Genomic DNA, 20,037 nt, shown 5'->3' with positions numbered 1-20,037 from the left:
TATTACTATGTCTGGGACACTCAGACCAACGGCAATGGCCTGCCCTGGTGAGGACAACCCTCAGAGATTTAAAAGTAGATCCCAAGTGGTGAGAAGGAAACTGATCAGGTGTCCTCATATCCACGTGAACAGATTTTAAAACACAAAATTTAGTGGAAAAGAAAAGTTGTGATTTACAGTATCATGGATGTAAGTTACACACACTCAGGTTCCCCTGTGACTAGAGACCTCCTGTGCCGGAGCCGGGTCACTGGCTCTGCCGCGGCAGCATTGGGACATCTGGGGACCCACGGGCTCCTCTCCCAGGAGAACACTCCAGGCAGTGAGGCCTGTGCTGGAGGCAGCCACATTTCCTGGAGGATCCTGGAGGCTCCGGGGAGCGGGCACTGCCCGTCACACCATGTGGCCGTCTTCTGCACGTGGCCGCCTTGGTCAGTTCCTCCTGCTGAGGCCATTTACACTCTCCCGGTGTCCACTATCCCCATGCCTGAGGGCTCCTTTCTTCTAAACCCTGTCCGGCCTCAGATTAGTTGGCCCCATAATGCTGGCTTGCTCCTGGACATGCTCTGCCCCCAGGAGCCAAAGGTGGAGCTCAGACTCCAGGCTCCCTGCAGGTGAGGGCAGGCAGTAGGCTGGGAGCATGAGGGTCTCACCTCTGCTGTCCCAGAGTCTGTGAAACCAGTGGTTCCCAGACCATTTCCTGCCCAACACAGGGACACAAGCAGGACGCTGGCGCCCTACTGGATGCTGAGGGTGAGAACTCCCCCGCTGGCACCTCACCTTAGACCTGGCGCAGCCCTCAGAGGACTCCCTGCCTGGCCACCTGGGCAGAGCCTGGTGGCACACTCACTGTCTCGGCCACAGCCTCAGGGGCGGAGGGCGGGACATCCTCCTGGGCCAGGCACAGAGCCGTGTGAGGGAGCACAGGGCTGGAAACCGCCTGGGCAGTAAAGGTAGGAAGGCCTCGGAGTACCTAGGCGTTTCTTACTGTCCAGTTTCTGCCTGTTGAGGGGGTTTGTGCCATAGAGCAGGGTGTGCGCCTCCGAATGCACGGTCTGTAGCTCCTCCAGGGTGGCCTTCCGTCCGCGGATGCACTGTGGGGACATGGGAGAGGTCGCTCGCGTCTCCTGGAGGGGTTCCATTCAAGGGACCACCACCCAGAGGAAGATGAGCTATGCGTGTGCACCAGCAAAAGTCGCTTGATTATTGCAAAGTAAAGAGCAAACGTCACCAACGTAACATTTCAAACTGTTTTCAGTGTCTCAGAGGGTCTAAACTTTAACCACAACTGAAACACATTTAAAAAGACAACGCCAGCCTCAAGGGCTTTAGCCTCTGCCGGGGCACCGACAGTGCAGCATCCAAGTGTGGCTCTGCCCCCCGAGCCAGGCCTGGTCCCAAACCGAGCAGACTGGTCCGGGCAGGGCGACCTGGGGTCTCCCTGAGAAAGGCTGGGCCCTACCCCGAGCACCGCCGGAGAGGCCTGAGATCGGCCTCGGGTCTCCCTCCACGCCTGACCGTCTGTGTTCTCCTTTGGTTCAGAAACTCCACAAATCAAGACCCCAGGCTGCTTCCGGACGTCCCCAGAAGCCAACATCACTACCACTCTCCAGCTGAGCTACACTGACCGGACCGTGCAGCAGGAGGGGAGCTTTATGAGCGGGGACCGGGGTTGGCCTTTTACACTACAGTGGCTTTCTGAGAGTGAGGACACAGGAAGAGGCCTGGTGATGGTGGCCCAGGGAAACCCTGGGGTGCTGGGACCGTGGGACACTCTCGAGCAGAGCCAGGCCAGCAGCTGCTCTCGCCCGACACCTCCGGGGGATCCGGGGCCGCTCCCCCAGGCCTGGCTGAAGCAGGAGGTGAGGCAGCAGCTCCCCTGTAAGCTGCTGTGGCAGCATCTTCGCTGGCCCCGCCTCAGCGCAGAGGGTAACGAGCTCCCAGGAAAGAGCCACCCGCCCTGCGTCCTTCACGACCGTGCCGAGCCCACCTTGGCAGCTTGAGGGGATCCCACCCACGGGAGGCTCCACAGTCATCTGCCTGGAGCAAGGGGCCCTGGCTAGGAGACCTGAGACCCTGGGGAGCCCCTCTTACTGCTCCTGTGGGGGTCAACTCCTATGACCGTGTCTAGTGCGGGGCCATGCATTCTGCTACCCAGGAGACTGCTGGGAGTAGGTGTGAGGGCAGATGACAGGGACAAGATAGTCCTTGGGCTGAGTGACCACACGTCACCCTGAACCAGGAGGCGCAGCCCATGGTGAGCGCCCACCGGGTCCCTGAGCGCTGGGTGGAGGCAGCACACCGCAGCCCAGTCTCCTCCGGGCCACCCTGAAGCCTGGGGTCTGACCCGGGAGCCACAGGCCCCTCTTCTCCTTGGAACTCGAGTCCCGCAGGTCTGGGGACCCAGGACAGGCCAGTGCCCCCCAGGGTGCCACAGAAGGTGGAGGGCCGAGGCTTTATTCTGCGTTTTGCGTCTTGCCCCACTTGCTATTGCGGCTTCTCTGGCAGGGAAACTACTGCAGGAGCCTCTGGGCAGTGACCCTCCTGGGTATGAGGAGGGAGGCACAGGAAGCCAGGCACGGGGATTTCAGACGCCCAGCAGCCCTGTGGGGGTGCACAGGTTACAGCCACATCTGCTGGGGCGATGCTGCCCCCCAGTGGTGAGCTCTGGAGACTGGGAGCAGGTGCCAAGCTCCACACAGTGGTCACTGTCCTCCCCAGAGGGCACTCCAGGACCGGATTCCTTTCCCCTCCAAAAACCACGTCATCAAAAAACTGGTAAAGATGGGAGCTAGAGTTCCTAAACATTCCAGCTGTCAGAGGAGGGGGGCAGACTGGAGGAAGAGGGACCTCGAGGGGGGAAGTGGGAGGACTCGGGGGGACTCAGAGGGGTCTGGATGTGCTGGCTCTCCGGGACTTGCCTACCCGGCCGATGCAGAGGTCGATGGTTTGTAATCAGCTGCAGGGTCCCGTTTCCCCAGGCTTGCTCTGTAGAGTAGCATGTGCCACCACGTATCATCCCTGGTGCTGCGGGGATTCCCAACGTGTGTGGGACACAGCAGGTCCCACTCAATGGGTAAACTTGGGGGCCGGGGCCATCGGCCTAGAGTGCCCTGGGAGGTGGGTGCTGCCAGCCCCACTCCGCAGACCAGGACACCGAGGAGTCCCGAGCCTGGGCCCCGTCTCACGCACGCACTGCCGGCAGGGCCTCCCCGAGAGCTACAGTCCTTTGCGACAGCTGCACTCCACGGCAAAGAGCACAAGATGGTCACTGAGCGGAACGTTTCCCATCAGCACAAGAGAACACCCTTCCTGTTACGCAGCAGAGCCCTCCTGTCCTCAAGGGCCGGACCCCTGCAGCCACGCGTGGGCAGAGACTGGAGTCCCAGGCCCTGATGAATGGAGGTGGGGCCTCACTGTCTGAGAGGGAGCCCGGCCTTCACTATCCCAGGCAGGGGGGAGACCCGAGGACCAGCAGAACCCTCTCAGTTCACCCAGGGGTGGGGGTGCTGTGCTCGTGAACCAAATTCCAATCAGACCAGACAAGACTATGACTCTGACCCCCACACCACCAGCTGCCCTGGGGGAGCGGGGATTCTGAGGGTCACCTCAAGCCTGCCGCTCTCCACATACTGGGAAAAGCTTTGGGAATGCAAGTGAGAGGACGCTGGAGGAAAGCAGCAGGGCTGGTCTCTCCCCGTGGGCCTCCAGCTCCTGCCCTGCCGCAGAGGCCCGAGGGCAGCCTGTGGTGTCCTGGGCACTGACAGGAGCCCAGCCTCAGAACGGTACCTCCCAGGGAACAAGCAGAAGGAAAACGGCAGCCGTGGGCTTCAGCAAGTGCGCTAATGAGAGTGGAGCAGCGTGTGATGGGGGTGCCAGGGGAGCAGCGGTGCAGGACAGACGCAGGCCTTCCTTCAGGGAGCATTGGGCTTTTAGGAGGACAACAGCCCTGGGCACCTTCCGGAAGGCAGGCCTGAGCACCGGGGCTGCCAGTCCTCGTCATGGAAATGCTCACAGCCCTGCCCCGCAGGGTCTGGCCCAGTCCCACCCTCCATGCCGAGTTCTGCAGGCTGTGCGTGCCAGCTCCCGCCTCCTGGGCCCAGCCTTACCTCGCATTTGCCCCGGAGGCCGGTCTCCTGCAGCCGGGACCAGATGCTCTGGATCCTGCCGGCATGCTCAGGGTGGCTGTTGCTGTTCCCGCAGGCACACTGGTGCTTCAGCATCAGCGTGTCATACACGAGGCCTGTGGGCAGACAGAGGCACAGCCCTCAGAGCAGCAGGTCAGGCCCCAGCAGGCTGCCCACCACCGCCCAGTGGTCTGCGACTGGACTACCTCCCAGCTGTACGCTGTCAAGTCCAGGCTGCCCTGCCAGGCAGCCCCGGGCCCACGCCCCCGCCCCTCCGTGCTCACATTACCTGTGGTGAACCTTGGTTTGCTGGGGGGCTCCTGCACAGACATGGGGAAGGTGGCGGACGCAGGGGAGGACTGTGCCCGGGACAGAGGCCGGTGGCTGCCGAAGGACACGGGGATGCCGGCGGCCTCCATGGAGGCCTGGTAGTTCCTTAGCTGGTGGATCCGCTGTTGCTCCAGCAGGAGCGCTTGCTGGGGGGAGACAGGGGGTTTGCTGCTTAAAGAAACCTCACCTCCCTGAAGGGCTTTGAGTTCTTTTCTGCTGTATTGCTCACCCCTCCGCTTACCCTCCCTCCACCCGGTCACCTCCGTGCACAGTGGCAGCCAGATGGGTATTGGCGACGGCCACCCGACGCCCCAGCAGCCTGCAGCAGCCCTCCTGGGCGACTGTGTAGCTGCTGTGGTTCTGATCAAGGCACTTGCTCTGCACCCAGAGACCCGGCAAAGAAGCCATCACGGGAGGGAAATGCTGATTCTACTTTGTTTGCTACCTTTCCTGTCCTGGTCCTCCCTGTCCCCCATCCTTGCTTGAGGACTGGGACTGCTGAAGCAAAGAAGACGTGTGCCACCAGGTTCCCGAGGCCCAGGGCCCAACCACCCGGCTGACGGGGCTGGGAGGGTAACAACGTGCCTCCGAGGAGGTGGGACCCACACGGACAATCCCAGGACCCCAATACAGCCGTCTTTCAGGAAACAAATAGCAGACAGGGATGAGTTAAACATGCACTCCCACAAGAAGCTGCTCCTCACAAAAGTCCTGCTTCCATGTGGGAAGAGGCTTCTGTGAGCACAGAGCCGGGGCTGACGCCGAAAGGCCAGCAGCTCTCTGACCCACTCAGGGTGGGATGGCTCTGGGCCCCTGGAAGTCCACAGGGCCAGCGCCACCTCTCCCCTCTGCACTGCGAGCAGTGGAGGTGCTTGAGGACGACCTGGGAGAGGCCGTGGAGGCCGGTGGGACAGAGGGGCTTGGACCCAGGCCCACAGCAGAGAAGTGCGGAGTCTGTGGAGCGTGGGGCTACTCAGCCAGGGCCTGAGGGGAGAGACCCCGGTGGGACGCTGTGGACGGGCTGAGATGCGCATCCTGTGGGAGGGAGTAGAGCCAGAGGGAGCGAGGGGCAGGTGTAACCCTGTGGCCAGCCCAGTCCTGCCTGAGGAGCTGCTGATCCCCAGGGCCATCCTGGGACAACAAAGGAGGGAATGGCTCCACCTCCCACTTTACAGGCCGAGGGGCTGGAGAGCAGAGCTCCTCACTCCTCCAAATCCACCGCAAGTCGTGCCTTAGTTTCCATGTACAACTCTTGTCATTCAGGAAGGTCCACCTTCCTGGCCCCTGGGGGAGGGGAGGCGCAGAGCAGACTGAGCGGCAGAGGAAGAGCCCCGAGATGCTGGGAAGACCAGAGCAGGAGGCACCCCCTGGCCCTGAGGGGCTCACACCCACTTTCATGACCACCTACAACCAACCGGCCTCCTGGTATTGGGTTTGCAAAAGCTCGGACACTCTGTCTCACGTTTACACCTGCCAGTTGTTACCTGCATCACTGAGTCCCAATGAGGCTCCTGAAACTGTTTTCCAAAGGACCCTTGCTTTCAACAAGGGTCTCGGGCTTGGAAGACAAGGTTACTTGTCCTAAATAAATGCCGACAGCTTCATCACCTACAAGATACTTGCCCTAAAAATTTACATAATACTCTCCAATCTCATATCCACGTACTAGTAACTCACTGAATTCCAGGAATAATGAGAGATCGGCTTCCTTCATTAACTCCAGGACCTACACTGATGAGGGAACAAAGCCCCATGGGGCCAGGTTGGCCAGGACAGCCAGCCAGGTCTGCCAGGGAGCTGCAGGGCAGGAGAGGCAGGGCTCCTGTGGTTGGAGCCTCTGTTTTCATTACGTGTCATGTCCACTGCACTTTGCAGAGCAGTGGTCTAGTGTCTGGGTGCTAAGAACATGGCCTGAGAAATGAGAGATGGACCCTCTGAATGAGAAACAGAAAAAACACTGTACAAGCAGCAGCCCACAGGGCCCCCAACGGAGCCCAGACCAAGAGGGGTGAAGGGTGTGGCCTGCTGCCCACCCAGAGGCCTCCAGAGAACCTAAGGTCCTGTGTATCAGAGCTGGAATCTTCAGGTGCTGCTGGGGGTGGCGGGGGAGCAGCCGCGGGCCATGCGCTTGGGCTGCCGAAGCTGAGCGGTGCACAACTAGGTGGCCAGCTCAGCCTCTAGGGAGAGGGGAGCAGACGAGCCTGGGCCCCACACCCCGGTCAGGGCTCTGCTGCGGGACATGACCTGACTCCACTCACAGGTGCCCTTGGCTCTCACACCCTGCTCACCAGGAGCAACCTCCGAGGTAGCACTTGGGCCTCTAACATGAGGTTCCGACTTGCTGACTGCTGACCTAGTATTTTGTTGACGTGGCAGTTTTACTTGTCACTGTAAATTAGTAAGTCATTCATCAGATATATTCATCAGTCTCTTGTGAGTCTGGTTACTGTGTTTCGGTGCCCAGAACCCTCACTGGCTCTGGGCACTGGTGACAGCACTTTTCTGGATCTGCAAGGCTGGTCACTGCTGCTTCCTTGGCCCCAAAGGTCCAGCCTCCCTTTTTGGTCAACTAAGAAATTCGTCTCCCTCTTCCCACCTTTAGTGATTACCCTAAATCCTGCCAACACTTGGATTATGTTCATCATAGCCTGCAGGCCTGGAAGAAAACCACTCCTGGGGAGTCAGGGCCAGTGCTGGCTGGAAAGCAGGTGCACCGATGTCCACAGTGGACAAATGGCCAGTACGACTAGACACAGCTAAGGTACAACAGACACGGAACCTCAGCCACCTCCCACACCGCCAGGAAAGACGGGAGAAGACCTGGGCAGGCGGGAAGGGAAGGAAGAGGCCCTTCAGTTTCCACCGCCCACTGGGAATCTGGGCCACTGTCCGAAGCCGGGGCGCCCCTTGCGTCCTGCCCCGCCCAGCTCCTGTCCATTTTCCCCCGCCCTGGGTCACCTGTCTGAAGAGCAGCTCCTGCTCCGTGGGCTGGCGCTGGCCGGGTTCCACCTCCCTCGGTGGCTCCGCCTCCTCGTCACTGTCCACAGGCTCCTGCTTCACCTGCACTCCCGCCAGCTCACGCGCCTCCTTCTGCCCAGAGAGCCGGTCCAGGTAGGGATCCTCCAGGAGGGCCTGGTGCTCGCGGAGCTCCTCCTCCGTCTCCTCGGGGTGGCTCTCGGGCTGCCGGGCTGGCTCGCTGGGTTTGGGGATAATCTGTGTGTGGGGGGGGAGGGTGAAGTAAGTGTGGCCCAGGGCAACTGAGGTCATTGGGGAGAAAAGGCACATCGGTAAGTCTGCACCTCAGAAACGAAGGGGTGGAGGACCCAGGGGGTGTGAGCTTATCCTGAGCCAAGGTCAGCAGGCACCAGGCTGGTCAAGTACCAGAACATGGGTGCCAGGTGCTGTCTGCAGTGTTGAGAAATAACAGCAAGGCCCAGGCAGGGAAGGAGGCAGACCGGTGCTTGGTTCAAGAGAGCGGCGATGACTGTCACAGGTGTCAACCCACCTCTGTGCCTGGGCGCCTAGGGAGAGGCCAACGCCACGCCCCTCTCCACCACCACAGCTGCTGAGAGGGACATGCCGCCCTCCCCCACCCTCAGTCCAGTTATACGTGTCCGAGAAGCCTATTTTCTGTCCTTCCTAGTGCGACCGAGGCCCTGACCTGAAAGAGGAGTGGGCTGGATGCCAGCGTGTGCTCCTCCTGCTCAGCTTCTTCCCAAATGACAGGCCCCAGAACCCCAGCCTGGCCCCCTGCTGTCCCCCAGGCCGGAGACGTCTGGATGTCGGTGCCATGACACAGGGCCGGGGTCACGAGGCCCAGGTGTGGGCGCCTCCCATGCCATGAACTTTGCCTTCCAGGCGACAGGCATGAGGCGCTGTGTTTTCTCGAAGGGGGTCACTCCCCTGCCTATGCCACAGACAGGTCCTAACAGGTCAGGCTGCAAATGGGGCACTGGGAGTGGCACTGTGGGCCTCAGCCAGGCCGGCCCATACAGAGGAGTGGGGGCCGCAAGGCTGGCTCCTGGTGCGCGTGGGGACAGGGGACGGCTGCTGCCCAAAAGGATGCAGGCTCAGAGTCACCTCTGGGACATGACGAGGAGGCAGAGAGGCCCTGCTCAGAGACGCCCTTCCACAAGCTCCATGGAGACAGCCGTGGAGGTGTCTGCACCAGGTGGGAGCAGGTGTGGGGGAAGTAGGAGGCTGTGGCCACCTGGGGGTGATCTGAGGATGACCCCACAGGGCGGGAACCACAGAGCGGAACATGAGGCATGAGGAACGGGTGCAGTCATGCAGACAGGAGGGGCTGGGCGGCAGTTCTAGCTGGGATGGGGGACCCATCACAAGTGACATTCAGGCCGACTCAGAGGAGCTGAGACCAGGGAGCGTGGGTGGGAAGATGGTCTTTCTTCAAAGACCATTCTCCTGGCCCGACACCCGACTAGGCCGAGACGGGGGCTGGTGGCCGCGGAGCAGGGCTGGCTGCACTCTGCACCTCAGCCCCGGGGGGTGGGTTTCCCTCCTCTCGCTCCATCTTCACACTTGTGTGGACCTGTTCAGGTCTCATCCCCAACCCCCTCCCCCCTTTCATTCCGCAGGGAGGCAGAGACAAGGGCCTAACCGCGTGTGACAGGTGGAGGATTGACGACTGGGGTCCGCCTGGAAGAGGGGGTGCAGCCGTGAGCTTCCCCGGGAAAGAGACACACCGAGGAACAAGCCTGCTCATCCCAAACCTGCCCAAGTGCCCAGAGTTCCCTCCCGCAGTCACCAAAGCTGCCTCCTCTCGCCTCACCCTCTTCTTTCTCAGCAGCTCTGCTGAAACGTAACACACGCACCGGAGCTCAGTCACACTCCGAGTCATAGTCCTTCATGTGAACAGAGCGGCGCAGCCACCTTGAGAGTGCCGCCATCTCAGAGGGCAGCGCTGTTCCCACTGGCAGCCATGCCCCTGCCTCCCCGGCCCCGGTGCCCACCCACCCGCCTGCCTGGACATCACACACACAGGGAACCTCACACGCGTGGGCCTCCTGTCTGCTCCCCACTTGGCGCTGTGTTTCCAGGGCCGTCCTCGCTGTAGCGCGTGTCTACTTCACTCCTCTTCAGGGCTGAGTGACCCTCCTCAGCCTGGCGGTGCCTGCTCTGTGTGACCACCCTATGCTGCCCACTGCTGGTGTGTGAGTCCTTCTCTTGGGCGCAGGCCGAGCGGGGGCAGCTTGGTCCCCTGGCCACTCTGCATTAACTTGAGGAAACACTGACCGTCTCCCACAGGCTGGCCTCACTCTCCAGCACTGAGGACGCTTTCTCTCAAAGGTCAACACTTGAAAAATTGCATGAAATCGCTTTTCCTATTTCACTCTTAAGCAGAGCAACACCACCTCTCCTCCCACTTCCCGAGGGAGCGGCCACGGAGACTGCAGGTGCGTGGACCTCTGTGGGCTGGCCTGGGCGCGGCCCTGTTGGCGACGCTATTCCAATGGGCAAGCACACAGCAAGGACCAAGTCACCAGACATGTGCTTCTGGGGACTTCAGGCCATCGGGAGGCTGGGGGCTTTCTGTTTTGAGTTTCCTTAAAGAAGATACACATGTGTCAACGCCTTGCTGACTGCCTGTTTAGAGCTAGAACTTGCCTGTGTGGCGGGCTGCTTTTCCCCTTCTTTAAAACCCGACATTGCTTTCAGACCTTAAAAGTACTTAAATTAACGTAAGTGCAGACACGAGTTATTTCATGACTGGTCAGCAACGTTCAGACCCCAAAACACGTGTATACTCTTGACTGGTCAGCAAGGGTTTAAAGAAAAAAGTGCCGGCCATGTGGACTTCACCACACGCACCATGCTGACCAGGACGCGGGCAGCCCCGCCCGCGCCAGCCACCCCCCCGGGGGGGACCGCTCCGCGTTCCAGCTGCAAGAGCCCGTCCCCGCTGCGCGAGGGAGCCCAAGACCCACTGCTTGTCCCGCGCGCCCGGCCTCTGGAGGTGAGAAAGGGGCAGCCGCCGGGGGCGACGGTGAGGGAGGGCTCGCGCCGGGGCTGCGGAGCGCACGCGGCACACACCCACCTTGTTCAGGTGCAGCTGCTGCTGCTGGAACTGCTGCTTGTGTTTCTCCAGGAACTGCTGGTGCTGCTGCTGGATGACCAGGTGCTGCAAGGCCTGGGCGTTCTGGGGCAGCGGGGCCGACTGCGTGCGCCCCAGAGGGCGGTGCTGCCGCAGCTTGTGGACAGAGGGGGACACCCGGTCCCCGCCGACCAGAGACTGTGCGTGCAGGGGCAGTGCGCCCAGGCCTGAAAGATACCAGTCTGGAGCTAACACGGAGGAAGGCAGCGGGGGGAGGGGGGGCTGTGAGTGACTGCCGGAGGCACCAGGAGGCCGCCGGCCCGGGCCCCTGCTCCGAGCCCACCGGGTGGCTCCCGGCACAGCGAGACCTGAGCTGTCCCTCGGAGGCTGCTGTCTCTAACAGCCAGGCCAATGCCACCAGCGGGCATCCTGTGTGACAGCCTCAGAGCAGCTCGCCCCGCCCGACGGGCCCAGGCCCTTCAAGGGTTTTGATTTGAGCAGCACCGAGGGCGGCTAGAGTGGCACATGCCAAGCGGAGGAAGGCCACGGTAGCTGTTCCCTGTCACAGAGCCAGTGTGAGGAGCAACTGTCCCCAGGGGTCCAGTTCTTTAAGGGTCTCTCAGAGCACCCCTTTCGTGCACAAACAGGGCATGAGCACTTCAAAGCCTGACGGACACAGTCAGAATCTCTCTCCATAAATCACTACAGAGGCTTTGCCAACGTCCAGTCCACTGGCCCCCGAGAGGGTCCCGCACCCGGGTGGGCATTCAGACCGCGTCCAGCTGACAGGAGACGACGGCTTTGTCCGTGTCTCTCTTGGTTTAAACCCCAGCCTCTCCTGTGAACCAGGAGGCTACCGCCCGCCCTTCCGTGGGCTTTTCATCCATCTGGCTTTTTTTGGAAATTGTTGTTTAGGTCATTGGTCATTTTCCGAGGTTCTATGGGCAAAAGGGTCTAACAAACCCCTTCCCCTGCTACCTGGGTATGTTCCCCTCATAACCTGAGACAAACAAACACTAAACATCGCTCAGGCTGAAAATGACCCCGGGTCAAGGGCGTCCAACAGGGAGAAATGGCTCCTGGCTGCCCTGTGAGTGCCCAGAAGGCTAGGACGACCCACCGGAACCCGCACCTGCCCTTCTCCTTGGCCTTCTCTCCACCCAGTCACCTGCAGGGCCCACCTCAGTCTGTAGCAGTGCTGCTTCTCCACGAAGCCTTCCCTGTATCTCACCTGCCCCAGCGCCTAGCCGCCTGCACATGCCCAACTACCACGCTCTGGTCCCGTCTCCTGGGGCCGGGCCCGTGGGACATGCTGGTCTGAGAGTTCCGCTCGCCAGCCACAGGAACATGCACTCGGCGGGGCAGCAAGGCCGGGCCAGGCAGTGCCCGCAGCTCGTGTGGAGCCGCAGAGATGAGCCAGGGCTCTGCATAACAGTTTCCTTCTCGCCTGGAAAAGGCCCTGATCTCTGTGCGCTGCCCTGGCTGGCTGCTCACTCAGCCTTGGGAACACGGGACTCTGCTCTTTCTAGGAGGAATGATAGGAGCCATCCAGAGGCCGGGCACCACGGCCGGGGGAGGGGACAGAGTGCTCAGACCCTGGGCCTTGCTTGCCCTCTGACCTGGCCGGCCGCTCCTCCCACAGGGGCCTGTTCTCGGAGCACTTGTGGACAGAGCTCATCTGTCTGTCCATTGACATCATCAGCAAGAAGGTAGGTCTGTGGGCGGACTCCTTGGGGAGACTCAGATACACAGGGAGCCTGCAGTGACTCCTCCTGGGTTCTGTGCAGACACAGCCCCTCAGTAACCGTGGCTCTCACTGTGCTCAACCCCGGCGTAAACACTGTGCCCCACTCACTACCTACGTATTGCAGACTGTATGGGGGCAGGGGGGGCGGGGGGGCAGAGCCATAGGAAAACACAGGGTCTGGGCTCCAGGAGGGAGCAGGTCAGGCAGGACAGATGCAATGTCACAGTTGCTGACAGAACGAGCTGCAGCCGGTGGCAGAACATGCGGGAGCAGGGCAGGGATGTGGGACGGGCACGGGACTGGCCTCGGGGAAAAGGGCAGGGCTTCCAGAACTACCCTTCATGCCAACGAGTGAGCACATGGGACGCCTGGCGAGCTGCTCGGGGAGACCAACCAGGAGGCCCGGCGCAGGCTGTGTCCAGCTGAGCACTGCGGCCTCACTGCAGCCGCCTCCCTGAGCTTTCTGAGCCACGGGAACGGCCCAGGCCGCACTGCGCCACACCAGCAGCCACAGAAACACGCTATGCTTCACTGTGACTCAGTGTTTTTAACTTTCAATTTCAACGTTTATGGCCACCTGCGGCCGGTGCTCCCGCAATGGACGGCACGGTGCTGGACAATAGGGGCACTTCCCAGCCCTGAGGGGACCCTGGTGGCAGCTAGAGGACAGGATGGGGAGGCGGAAAAGCAGTCAGGAGGCATCTTCCCACAGGGGCCCAGGGGCCTGGCAGGACACGCCCGCGCCCAGGCCAGCCAGCGATTCTACGGAACCAAGTGCTCAAGGGACAAAGAAGCAAAAACAGGAAAACCAAACCAACCCCGTCCAGACCTGCACGCGTCAGGTTCCGGCCCTGTTGCCCGCCTCCCTGTGTCTCCCATGAGGTCGGGGTTGGGTCAAGGGTGTGGAGGTGCAGCTCTGACGCTGCTGTGGATTTTACTCCTGAATAGAGATTCCAGCTACAGACGGTGGCGGTGCAGACGGGTGACCGTAGCCACGCACGTCGGCGTCCTCTCAGACACTGCACCGTCCTGCCACGCAGACTCCACCACGGACTTCCCATGTTCTAGCAGCCACCCTTCAGGTGGAGCTGTTTTTATAGAATTTACTGCTGACAGAAACCGACTGTCCTCCCGTCAGGTCTGCCCTCTGCCACCTGCTGCACTGGACCCAGAGGGAGCCTCAGCCTCCTGGGAGGGCAGGGCCTGTAACTGACCAGTCGCCCACCCAGCTCTGCGAGGGAGACACAGGGTGGAACAGGCCCTCCGTGTGGGTCCGACACTGCGCAGAGCACTCACCTGTGACGAGGGGCGTCTGTGCGGGCGGCTGCTCCAGTAAGACCATGTGCTGCAGGAGAGGGTTGTGAGCCGCCCCGCCGTCCCGCTCCAGGGGCGCCGAGCTCAGGTAGGGCGTGAGGTGGGTGCCGGGAAAGAGGGAGAGCCGCTGCTGCAGAGCTGGGAGAGCCAGTCTCTCGGCTTCTTGCTGGCCTGCCGCCCCCTGGAGAGGCACAGCCAGTGACGTCAGGCTACATGCCTGTGAGAACAGCCAAGCGCCACACGGACCCTTGGGGCCTACTTACTGAGGAAGGGCCAGTGGCAGGAAGTCCCAGTGTGATGTTGGGCAAGGATGGTGATGTGTAGAGAGGGAGTGGCGCCACGGAGCCTTCTCGAGTCACCAGTCTGTGCGCCAAGCTGGTCTGGGGACAGAACACAGGACGACCGTCACAGGCTGCTCTGGCCAAGTGTGGGCAGACCAGGTCTAATGCGGAGACACCGCAGTGGAAAGATGCTTCAACAGGTTACAACACGGAGGCAAGCGTAGTGTTTTAGAGCAGGCGGTGAGCATGCAACAGATTCAAGGCTCACCGAACTCTCCTTTTTAGTCACACTGCTTATTCGTGGCAAAACTACCAGAACACCTAAGATAATGTGCTTTAAAATATATTCTTAGAGTTGGGAATGTCTTTCCACATATCGTATCAGAACCAGAAACCAAATAGGGAAATAGAGATGAACACAGCCTCACGTAAGAGGCAGAAAACGGTGACAACTGCAGTAGAAAAGCACCCGGTCGGAAAGGCTCGTGGTTACCTGGAGTCTTGTTTGCGGTGTGTTGTTAAGTTAGAGACAAGTTACAGGATCCTGCATTTTTTTAAAAAACAGTCTTAGACTACGTAAGTGCAGAGCAAGACTGAGGCCCAGACGGGCAGACAGGAGAGGGTGAGCGGCCGGCTGTCTCCGAGGGCGTGAAGGACGGATATTTAACACCATTTTGCTTCTAGAACAACCCTTCTTTGATAAAAGACTGTTTTGTTCACCAGCACATGCCTGCATAGTAGACACAGCAAACAAGCGCTGAGCCAACAAGCTAACGACAAACAGGGGACTTGCCACGAGGTGGGGGAGGGGACGGAAGTCTGCGCGATCGATGGAAAGGAACATGAGGGAGGAGCACCCGGCTCCCTCCGCCCTTCTCGCCGTGGACCACGCAACCGAGGGTGAGAGCCACTCCCCTCCCAGGGAAACGCAGCATCTGGGCAGCGGCCACGTCTGCGCCCGGCGTCCTGCGGGCCCCGCGCCCGCTCTCAGGGCCTGTGCGGACGCTGCTGCCTTGCAGACTCCCCAGGTAGCTACGCTGATGGTAGCTCAGCGTCACTGGGAAACACACACTCTAATACTTGGTTCTGTGCTAAAGGCGGAACAGGTAACAGGATGGGAACGCACACCTCGTCGGAGGCTGGCTGCAGCCACCTGCGCGGCCACCTGCCGTCCCGTCGTCACGGTACAGTGATGGTGACGGGCTCTTCCCACACAAAACAATGTCCAAAGTACAGGAAACACTAACGAACCGTGCTTTAGGGAACATGCCTGCGATTGCCAAGGAAACCATGGCTCCAGCAAACGGAGACTCTCCAGGAAGGAAGGAAGCAGAGGGTCTAGTGCTCCCAAGGCCATAGCTTCCTCTTTACAACCATGGCTATTTCTTACCCAAGTTATTTTTAGGAATAAAGCTGCCTCTGAGAACTATTTGGTAGGCTGATTGGCCCCATTTTTCAGCGTCAGTGTCTCCATCAGCTTCCCAGTTCTGCATGAAGTCCAGGGCCTGGGTCAAAGTGCCTGTGGCCCCACCCCAGTCACAGGCAGGCCCTCCCAACCACAGACCCCCCACAACCACAGGCACGCCCCCATCACACCGGCCTTCTGAACTGGGTGGAGTGCTGTCTGTGGCATGGGGAGCCGTGTCCCCGTGTGAAGGGGACAGGGTGTGGTGAGGCCGAGCCCCATTCCGTTCAGGGAACCCTGCCTCCCTCCCTCGAGAGGAGCCCACACCGCCTCTGGACACTGCACACCACCACACTTTCCAAGACTGCCCCGCTGACGGTAACGAGCATCTGAGGCCGACCACGCTTGTACCCTCACATTTCCTAGAACCCTCTTACAGCTTCTGTTAACTTGCAGCAGCCGAATTTGCACTAACATGTGACTTGGAGAAACTAACACACGCTTTAACCAGAGCCATGTAGACCCACCCGAATAAGGCATCCCTACAACAGGACGCACCGGGTGCACAGCTGCCCACCCTCACTAGCCATCGGACCCAGGACCGCTGTCCCCACAGTGACGATCCAGACATCTTGTTCCAGAAGCAATTTCTAGGCTGAGCTCTACGCAATTCAGGCCAACCTGAGCTATGACTGCAGTCTACCAGGAGGGCTGTTAGAACTTCAATAATCCAAGTAAGCACTTAAACAGGTGGGCTGAAAGGGAAAAGCCATAAAAGGACAAAGAGTGAAGAGAAAGTGGGGATTAAGCCAACTAAGCAGTAATCTCAGTTTCCAAAACCCTGCTCACCCACAAAGTGCCCAGAACCTGTCAGCCTCTGGAGGCTGGGCTCACGCCTAACTAGTCAAGGAGGAAGCAGGAGGCTGGGTCTCAAAGGCTGTCCCCTCCTGTCATTCAGAACTCGGACAGAACGCAGAAGAGCCTCCCACTCGTAGAGCTGCCAGGGTGAAGCAGACAGTAGCTCTGGCTCAGTTTGCCGGGCAAGCCACGCTGAGGCAGCACCAACGCAGGGCCCCAGCCCGCGGCCCCGCTCAGCAAGTGTGAAGTTCCTGCCTTCCCCAGGGCTGGTCCAATGACTCCCTCTCCCGGCCGGCACAGGGAGCCAGGTGGGAGCAGGCCCTTGATGGCCCCTGGCCCGGGTCTGGTGCCCGAGGCTGGGGTGAGGCAGGTGCTCCAGAGACACTGGGGGATAAATTAAGGGAAGTGAAGGCAGGAGCGATGGTCCCGGAACTGACTGCCTGGAAAGTCATACGACTCAGGTCTGTTCAAGGGCAAGGCACAACCTGCAGCCGGCCCTAGGGCCTCCACCTGGCTGAAGCAGCCATCCACCTCTCCCAGGAGACCCTCCTCTCCTCTCCACCAACCCCTGGATCTGAGGGTCCCTCCAAGTGACCCCAGAACTCTCTCTCTACCCAACCTGTGATGCCAGCTGACACCCTACCTGCCTGCCCGTGCGGCTTGTGTTCCCTGACACAGAGACACATGCCTTGTTGACTTACGTTTTAAGCTGTGTATCTTTTAACACACGACAAACATTTTAATATTTACCCAGCAAGGGTTCCTACATGCTCCGGCAGCCAGCCACCATGCAGAGCCCTGCGCCGGGAGGGAGCAGGCACCATTGGCACACGGCTCCTGGGGAGAGTGGACCTAACGTGCTCTGAAGAGCCCAGGAGAAAAGAGCAGTGCAGAGCTGCTCTCTGACCACCACCTCATACCAGGAGCACCTGTGTCCACATGCAAAAGTGGAGCAACTGGTGGCAGGTGGACAGTGACGTCCACACAAGAGCTGCAGTCACCTCGAGCAAACCAACTTTTTGAATCGCCTTTGGGCCGCAGGAAACAAACAGAAAGCGGGCACTGACCTCGGCTGAGACGCTGGGGACGGCGGGTGGGATCCCATTCTCTGTACCGACGCTCCCGGAGCTGTTGTTGGGCGAGCTGGGTGCGGAGCCGGGGGCGCTGCTGCACGCAGAGTCTGCGGGCGGAGACAGATGTCAGCCGACTGGGCGCAGGCCTCAGGAAAGGACATGGCACGCGCCTACAGACCAGGCCTGGGCTGCTGCTCACCAGCTTGTGGACGGACAAAACCCCCAGCAGGAGAGAACATGACCAGGCCCCCCAGCGGCACTGTGCAGCCCACGCCCGCTTTCAGGTCTGCCAGGCTCTCGGCCGAGGATGTGGCACCTGAGACACGAGCTGAGCACATGATCAGTTTTATTCCTCTTTTAAATTTCAAGACGATCTTAAACACCAGAAAGACAAGCCTTGGCCACTAGTATTCTAAACAAAAGGCAGGAAACACACAAGCCCAACAACTGAGAGCAGGGAAAGGTCACTTGTGGTCACTAGGAAAGCCACCCACCATACTATCCACTTGGAACCACGTCCCCTCATCCTTCCTGCATAACACAGGCGTCAGGGAGAGCAGAGCTCGTGGCTTCTGCGAGAGATCGGGGTCATGTGGGAACACACAGAGCCTGTCCGAGTAGCTGAGGGTGCAGGCTGCACCTTGCTCATGGGGACAGCAGGGCTCCGCTCGCTGCCGCTGTGTCTGAGGACAGGAAGGTCATCTGCCCAGGTGGCCTTCTCAGTCCCAGGGGATTGGCTTCCTCTGCCCCAACCTCTGACCGGCCACCACCAGCCCTGTCTACTGGGAATCAGCTTTGCTCAGCGCATGCTCCCCTCCAGCCACCTGGGTTCTACTTTGCTACTCATCTCATGGGTGACGGTCCGGTCTCTTGAGTTAGACAGGAAGCTCCTGGGCAGCGAGGACCTGCGTCATGTTTTTGCCCAGCAGGTCCTGACTCACAGTAGTGTCAGCCATCATGACTGACATGACACCCGCTCTCATGCTCACAAAGCACCATGGGGACAAGCTCGTCTCCCCAACAGCATGGCTAGAAATAAACGCAAAGCACAGCATTCCCTAATTTGCACGGGAGCCCCAGCTGGTGAGACCTGGAGGCACTTCTGACAGCATTTCTCTTTAGACAAGGCCCGGGTCAACCAGAGGATGGGCCCTGTGCAGAAAAAGGGAGACAGGACAAAAGCGGGCCCCAGGCCCCTTTACATTAAACCCACAAACATGCAGAGGTAGGCCTTGGGCTGGGAACCTCAAGCACGGTGGGGCAGGGGGCCAGCACTCATCTCACCCCAAGGTGCTGGGATGCAAGGTGTGAGGTGTCTGTTCACACAGGGAGGACCAGTGCCAGGGCCCCCCTCCTCCTGAGAGCCTTGGCTTTCAAACCAAACACTGTACTTGGTTCAAAAACGTTCCCCCCACCCAGTTCCCAGGCAGCCTCTGAGCAACCCCTCTGTCCTGCGCTTTCAGGAACAATAGTGCACCCCCAGGAAGCAGGGGGTGCCCTCAGGATACAGGGTGCCTTGGGGCAGGGGTGCACCTTGAGGTGGGGTGCATCTTGGATAGGGGATGCACCCTGGAGAGGGGGTGCTCCTGAGGACTGCGGTGCACGTGGGGATGGAGATACATCCCTGTGAGGGGTGCGCCCTTGGGAAGGGGCTCTGCCCAGTGGGTGTCCTGTGGGTATTCTGCAAGTCCACCACTAGGTGGGGGCCAAGAGCAGTGCGCAAGGGAGAGAGGGACCCTAACTCCGGGTCCTCCCCGCCAACCCCTGGGATGCCCTGTGCAGGGTGGGGACCTCTGGCCGAGGGCCGTACAGGGCCTGCAAAATCATTTTTTCTGGCCCTGCCAAGGCCTCACAAAAGAGAAGCAGCTCCAGCCATCCCATTAGAGGTGAGTTAATTAAATGTTTGACCAAACACAGGCTAATTTTTAAGTTAATCATTTCATATGGCCAAGGATGACGTTATAAATATCCAAGTGGCCCTTGGCAGGAAAAAGTTTCCCCACCCCCGCCCTAGTGGTTCGGACTCTGGAGCAGGTCAGACACGTGTGACTCCTCATGTTACAGGATCGGTTAAAACCCCGCCTTCAGAGCAGCCTGAGCCTGAATTCCTGCAGACCTCTCCCGCCCGTCAGCCTCGCTGTGTTCCCCACGCTGGTGAATGACCTGCAGCGGGGACGGGCTGGGGGAGGGTTCCCAGGGGCGCACGGCTGGCACTGTGGCAACAGGAGCACGTGGCTGAGGGGCATGCAGGGTGGGCCGCAGCTTCAGAAGTGCTCAAGAAAGAGCCTTGTGGAGAGGGCGGTGGCGGGTGGGGGGCAGACAGTGGGGTTTAAACTCTCCTCTAACATACCTGTGACATCCAAGGGACGCTTTTTTAGAGCAGTGACCACGGGCCCGTCTTTCCTGCGCAGCAGGGGGCTGCTCCGTCTCTCGGCCACTTTCTGCTTTAGCCGGGACCGTAACTTCAGATTGGGTTCCGAAGCTGCGTGAGAAGGAGATGCCATTACAGCCGGGCAGGCACAACGTGGGGCCGGGTTGTCTATGGTGCTTTAAAAACCCACACAGGGTAAATGTCTGCCCAACAGTGACGTGCCCTTCCAGGGCTGGGCGAGGGCGCCATCCTGAGCCCTGTGGGCAGAGTCTTTTCAGTCTGTTCAAATAGGGAAACACCTGCTGCCTTTGGCTACATGTCTTCACACAGGGTCATAAAGCTGGGTCAGCGGCGTCCTCAACAATAAAGCTGTCACTGTACCTCACCACCAACAGGCAGAACACTGACAAGTGGCTTCTTGGGGCTTTGGCCCATGGACACCATTATGACCTCACACTTTCCTGCTCACCTGCCGCGTG

The 20,037-nt window shown here is 60.1% G+C and overlaps 1 protein-coding gene across 1 annotated transcript in view; it reads right to left on the bottom strand.

Annotated features, from left to right (window-relative positions):
- The window catches only part of HDAC4 (histone deacetylase 4), a 176,275-nt gene that overhangs the window by 23,867 nt on the left and 132,371 nt on the right, over nt 1–20,037 (bottom strand). The window contains exons 8-16 of the mRNA XM_087819475.1: nt 19,538–19,669; nt 17,182–17,294; nt 13,834–13,950; nt 13,553–13,751; nt 10,513–10,736; nt 7,416–7,670; nt 4,417–4,603; nt 4,110–4,243; nt 974–1,094 (exon numbers count right to left, since the gene is read on the bottom strand). Of these exons, the coding sequence (XP_087675601.1) occupies nt 974–1,094; nt 4,110–4,243; nt 4,417–4,603; nt 7,416–7,670; nt 10,513–10,736; nt 13,553–13,751; nt 13,834–13,950; nt 17,182–17,294; nt 19,538–19,669 (1,482 nt within the window). The remainder of the gene's footprint in view (nt 1–973; nt 1,095–4,109; nt 4,244–4,416; nt 4,604–7,415; nt 7,671–10,512; nt 10,737–13,552; nt 13,752–13,833; nt 13,951–17,181; nt 17,295–19,537; nt 19,670–20,037) is intronic.

The sequence above is a fragment of the Miniopterus natalensis genome, chromosome 8, assembly GCF_054644295.1.
Source record: "Miniopterus natalensis isolate mMinNat1 chromosome 8, mMinNat1.hap1, whole genome shotgun sequence".
Taxonomy (NCBI): domain Eukaryota; kingdom Metazoa; phylum Chordata; class Mammalia; order Chiroptera; family Miniopteridae; genus Miniopterus; species Miniopterus natalensis.
The sequence above is the reverse complement of the archived record's forward strand: the minus strand, read 5'-3'. Positions and strand labels throughout refer to the sequence as shown.